The sequence below is a fragment of the Canis aureus genome, chromosome 1 (genome assembly GCF_053574225.1).
Source record: "Canis aureus isolate CA01 chromosome 1, VMU_Caureus_v.1.0, whole genome shotgun sequence".
In the NCBI taxonomy this organism is placed as follows: domain Eukaryota; kingdom Metazoa; phylum Chordata; class Mammalia; order Carnivora; family Canidae; genus Canis; species Canis aureus.
In genome coordinates, this window is record NC_135611.1 from 26,301,197 (window position 1) to 26,307,196 (window position 6,000).

At 39.5% G+C, this 6,000-nt stretch overlaps 1 protein-coding gene across 1 annotated transcript in view; it reads right to left on the reverse strand.

Annotated features, from left to right (window-relative positions):
- LOC144292308 (vascular non-inflammatory molecule 3-like) overlaps positions 1–1,924 on the reverse strand; it is an 84,967-nt gene extending 83,043 nt beyond the window's left edge. Inside the window, 1 exon segment of the mRNA XM_077865915.1 lies at positions 1,798–1,924. Coding sequence (XP_077722041.1) covers positions 1,798–1,924 — 127 coding nt within the window.
- Positions 1,925–6,000: the final 4,076 nt, after the last annotated feature.

Below are 6,000 nucleotides of genomic sequence, written 5' to 3' on the forward strand. Positions count from 1 at the left end.
AAGATAATTTAAAAGAGGGATTTGGTTAAAGAGATATTTGATGAATGAAGGACATGGAAGGAACTGTTGGCTAACAAAGAGGGCAACTGCAGAAAGCAGCTATCACTCCTGGTGTTGGTAAACAGAGGGAAGAGGGGGTGCTAGGTGCTAGAAGCTTCCCAGAGGAGCCTGTGGAGATGAGGCTCCGACCCTGAAGGAGGGTGTGCCCTCTAGCTGGAGCTGAGGAGCTAGGTCCTGAGAGGAGGGCCTCCAGGGAGCTGTAGGACTCAAATCTCTGGAGGAGGCAATGGCTGGTGATGGGAGTTTTTGAAGAAAGGCAATGACCCTGGGTCTTTAAGAATGGGAAAGAACTGAAAATTAGAAGCATCTCCTACCTGAGCAAACTACAGCTGCCAGGTGGATGGGATAATTCCGATTAGGTAAATGAACAGAAAGTCTTGCCCTCCCCCCTTCCAACCTTCTGTATAACTCTAGGCCCCCTATCATCAGAGTCTAAGAGGGAGCCAGGTGGCAAAAAAGAAATAGGTTTGCCTAGTCCTACCTAGCACACCATCACGAATAATGTAGAAAGGTGGGTTTGGAGCTGAGCGACAATAGCTTAATAACTAGTACATGCATATAACTGCACACCATCCAGCAGTGAAAAATGTGTGAAATTAGAGCAGTGCTTATTTACCTGGATTAAGCTCACAATTTCTTATATAGAAATAAGAAACACAGTGTATTTTTATGTGATAAATATGCATATATGCAAAGTTTAAAAAGTTGCAAAACAATAATAAGTAGGAATATATGCATATTTAATAAACTACCAAGAAGTCATGGGAATGATCTAGAAAAATCTTAGGATAGCGATTTCCTCCAGAGAAGTGACCAGGGAAAGGAGGAGAATGTGATTGGAAGGGGATACAGGGGGAATCTGCTTCATTTCATAAACTGGCCAGTGGGTACACAGGTGATTGTTATGCAGTCCTTTATAATTTCTGTGTATCTGAAATATTTTCATAATAATTTTTTTGAGAGAGAGAATGTGTGCTCACCTGCATGAGAAAGCAGTGTGGGGAGTGTGGGGGCAGAGGGAAAGGGAGGGAGAGAATCTTAGCAGACTCCCCTCTGAGTGCAGAGCGCTGGATCCTGCAACCTTGAACTGAAATCAAGAGTCAGAAGCTTGGGATCCCTGGGTGGCTCAGCCGTTTAGCGCCTGCCTTCTGCACAGGGTGTGATCCTGGAGTCCCAGGATCGAGTCCCACAGTGGGCTCCCTGCATGGAGTCTGCTTCTCCCTCTGCCTGTGTCTCTGCCTCAATCTCTCTCTGTGTCTCTCATGAATAAATAAAATCTTAAAAAAAAAAAAAAGAGTCAGAGGCTTAACCCACTGAGCCACCCCCATGCCCCATAGTAATTTTTTAAATAACTTGGAATATGCATTTGTTTTTTAATAAGTGAATGTATCATAAGGAAATTCAAACAGGGCTTTGATATTTCTAAGTTCCAAGTAGGCTCTTTAGCCCAGTGTGGCTTCCTGTCTCTCTTATCTTCCACAGGACTAAAGCCAAACACTGTCTTCTATGGAGCTCCTGCTACCCACTGTGTTTTGAGGTTATTATATCCAAGACCAGCAGAAGAATAGTACCATTGCACAGGGTTTTTGCATTTAGACGTTTTGCATAACTCATTATGCAGAGTTAAAGTCACAAAAATTAGTTGATAGTAATCCAATTGATTAGATTATCTGATCCAGTTGATAGTAATCCAAGTCCAAACACTGAACAAAAAAGAAGAGACACTATTTGGCTCACGTACTGGAAGGTCTAGTGGAATATTGGTTTCACCCGGCTGTATGGCTCGATACCGGTGCTTAAATGATGTCTTCATAGTTCTCTGGTTTAGCTCTTCCTTGTCCTCATCCTTGGAAATGTTCTTCATTTGCAGAGAAGATGGTTCCCAGGTTCATATGTTCTTTGTGCCCCTGATCATGGAAGAGAGTGCTTCCTTTCCAGCCATTCTATCAAAAGTCCTAGGGACCACACTCATAATCCTGGCTTTAATCATGTGCTCAGCCCTATGTAGCCTCCTAGTGCAGTGGATGGAGTCTGTGACTGTCTAGGCCTGGGTGATATACTGTACACCTTGGAGCTAAGGTAATCTCCAACCCAAACTACATGTAAAAAGTTCCTTTTAAAAAAACAAACAGGGAAGAAAAAAAACCACAAACAACAATAATCACAACAAAACCAGGGGAGACATGAGGTCTGACAGAAATATTCACCCTAGGAAACAAAAAACTTCTGAGGATAATGCCTGATTCCCTTGATTATGTTGGGCTCCTCTCTCTGGGTGAATCCAAGCCTCAGACTGCAATGAAAGCAGAACAAGTGGCACTTCTGAAGGCCCACAAGCTCCCTGGCATCTATTTCACTTATGCCTTTTTCATTCCTTCTTAGACATTTTACCCTCCCACTGAACTTCTTATACTATCACTTTGTCATCATTTCCAATACATTTGGATTCCTTTCAAATCCGTGAGATGTTCAAATGACGAATAGTCTCCTAGCCATGAGGCACGAGTTAGGACTTGACAGCAAGGCACACTGCTGCTCTCCAACCTCATGCTTCCTGCTGGTATTTTCACTAGTCGAGGGGATATTTATATCACCTGCCTCCCAGCAGGGGTCAATTATAAGCAATTGCTTTTACGTCATCTCCAATGATGGTGCACTCACTAATTCACTAATATGTTCTATACATTGCTAAAATTCTTAAATCTCAACTCAGATATGGCTGTATTGGAGGTGTGATCTGATCCATGAAATATTTTCATTAGGATCCATAGATCGATTGGGTCCCAAATACAGAGAATTGTGGGCATTCATTCTCTCTGTTCTTAGAGATTTTGCAATTCATTCAGCTTCTTTGTTCTAGGCACTGTGCTACAGTAGAAATACATACGGGATGAGTAAGCATGATTTCTGTCCTAAGAAGCTCATTTTAGTGGTAAGTATATCAAATGTGATGGTTTTTATAATATGAGGTGGTATTCCACAGGAGTAAAAAGTTAGCTGTTTTCCACTTTTCTATAAGCAGTACTTTGTCTTGGATAAGGGTCAAGTTTTTTGAGTCAGCTGGACTGGGTGCAAATAATTAGCTAATCGGGAGTTCTCTATTAATTGTATCAACTTTGAAGAACTTATATAACTCCTGAACTTCTGTGTCCCTATCTGTAAAATGACATTATTATACTTACCAATATCATAAGCGCTATACGAATTTATAATGGATATAAATAAAGTCTTGTAGGTATAAACAATTTTAGGTCTCACATTCTTTTCTTTAAAATTTATCACTTCCAAAAGGAGGATATTTCCCAGCTCTGTTTCCATATCATAAGGGTAAATTTTGGGAGAGTGTGGTGCATAGATACTGCTGCCAGTGAATAGAAGTCTTTTAAAAATAAAACCAAAACCAGTACTGCCATTTTCCCAACAGAATTGAGTATGTGGTTATGTCACCATATTAGTCACATTGAGAAAGTAGGTAAGCTTCTAATTACACCGAACACTTAAGTACTTTTCCTATGCTCTACTGGAGAAAATTAAAACAGATGTTTAATGGTCTCATTTCAAATAAACTGAATATAATAGAATTATTTGTTAGCATTATGAATAATTAAACAAAATATAAAAATCTTTATATTTGGTAGTTCTTGAAAAGTAGGCTGACATGATTTTTATTGGACACATTCCTACAGCCCAAGCCAAATGAATTCAATAGATTTCAAAAGGAACAAGCCATTTATCCGAGCTATGGAAAACAGTATGGTATCCACATGAAAATTTTCCACCAGAGTCACAGCAGAATCATGGAAGAGGCATGTGAAAATACCAACCTTCCAAAGACAGTTTTGAAAGTCAATAACTCTGGCTTTTCAGGGGCATTCATCAAACTGAGGTTCAGAACAGAGGTGGTACTGTAACAAATGCATAGGATAAAATCAGAAAAGTTTTGTTTATTGAAGACATAACTCATAGAAGCCCTCCAAAGTTAGTAGTAGATTTGGCTGTAGTTAACAGCAGGAACTCTACAGGAAGTATATGAATCTGGTAATTGGAAGTAAATTTCCAAGGAAAACATGGAATAATGTTGGATGTCTAAAGGGCAGCTTACACTAAAGATGCACAAAATTGGTTTCCTAATTTGCATCCCAGACTCGCTATTCCTTCAGTGCTCTCTGCAATTTCATGTCTCCAGTTGCTCAGGCCAAAAACAGGAGTCAGTCCTGATGCTTGTCTTTCTCTCATACTCCCACAATCTGGCAACAAATCTTGTCACCTTAACATCTAAAACATATCTATTCGGATCACCATACAACATTCTATATAAGTGGGTTTATTTACCTCTATCTTCTCTCACTAAATATTCATAAGCCATGGGGGGGGGGTGCATAAACTTCATTTTATTAAGCATATATCTCCTATTTCTAGAATAGTATCTGGCACATTATAGGTGCTTAATAAATAGTGGCTGAATGAATGAAAAGGTAAGTGAATTAAAGGTGACTATCTTGGGTGATGATATAAGTTTATTTTCTGTCAAAATTCATTCCTTCTACTATAGGACTGTGACAGAGCTCTTTACTAACCATATGTAAAAACCTGTCCCTAGGGCAGCCCAGGTTGCTCAGTGGTTTGGCACCACCTTCAGCCCAGGGCCTGATCCTGGAGACCCGGGATCCAGTCCCACATCGGGCTCCTGGCGTGTAGCCTGCTTCTCCCTCTGCCTGTGTCTTTGCCTTCTGTGTCTTTCATGAATAAATAAATAAAATCTTAAAAAAAAAAAAAACCCTGTCCCTCAACCTTCACTAGTTTCCATAGCTACTGTGACCTTTCACTAGTCCATAAATTTATAACATATGTTGTTTTTTGTTTTTTTTAAATATTTTTTTAAATTTTTTTTTATGATAGTCACAGAGAGAGAGAGAGAGAGAGAGAGAGGCAGAGACACAGGCAGAGGGAGAAGCAGGCTCCATGCACCAGGAGCCCGACGTGGGATTCGATTCCGGGTCTCCAGGATCGTGCCCTGGGCCAAAGGTAGGCGCTAAACCGCTGCGCCACCCAGGGATCCCAACATATGTTGTTTTTAATCAGAAATTCTGAACTCAATCCTACCATAAGTTGAAAAACAAATGAGTTGTCCCAATTCTCAAAACTTCTATGAGGAAGACTATCCAGCTATTGACCTCTTTTCTGGCACAAAAGAAAATTTACAAACACCATAGAAAGCATCAACTCGGGACAAGAACGATGGGAAAATTAGCTGTCTACTATCACATCACCCAATGTTTTCCTCTTTGTGTCTCTCCAGAGCTAAGAAAAGCTGTTTTCTGATAACCCTTATATAAATGTCAGAATAACCAGGTATGCCATAAAAAATATGGTATTCATAGTCCTCTAACAAAACAGAAAGAACATGGTAAAAGAATGAGAGAAAGTATGAGAGAGTAAGAAAGGATTTGACAGTAGAGAGAGCATGCCGATATGCACTTAAATATATTAAATATTTTGTATTAGAAAGTTTCTAGATTATTTTTCCTCAGGAAAATTACCTTTACAAGCCAAGGAAGACACAAAATTTCAAAGCATGAGGTCTTATGCTTTACAAGAATGTCTTTCTCCCTAGGAGGTAGATTCTGGAACAGAGAGACTCCATGAGGTTGAAGTGTGGTACCATCAGTGGAAACCTTGGAATATTTTCCAGACACAACTCACTGTCCATCCACTTCAGAAATTAATTTATTACTTAACTCCATGAGATTCTCTTCTCCTTAGCTTCTAATCCTAGCCTCACATATCTTGTTCACATATGTTCTCCAAATTTAATAAAAATTTTCAATTATAAATTATTGTTAAATGGTATCAAAGCACAAATCTTTTCCACAAATGCCAAATATATATAACAATATTATATGCCGCATATGAGATAATTCAGCTTTCATCATCTTGCTG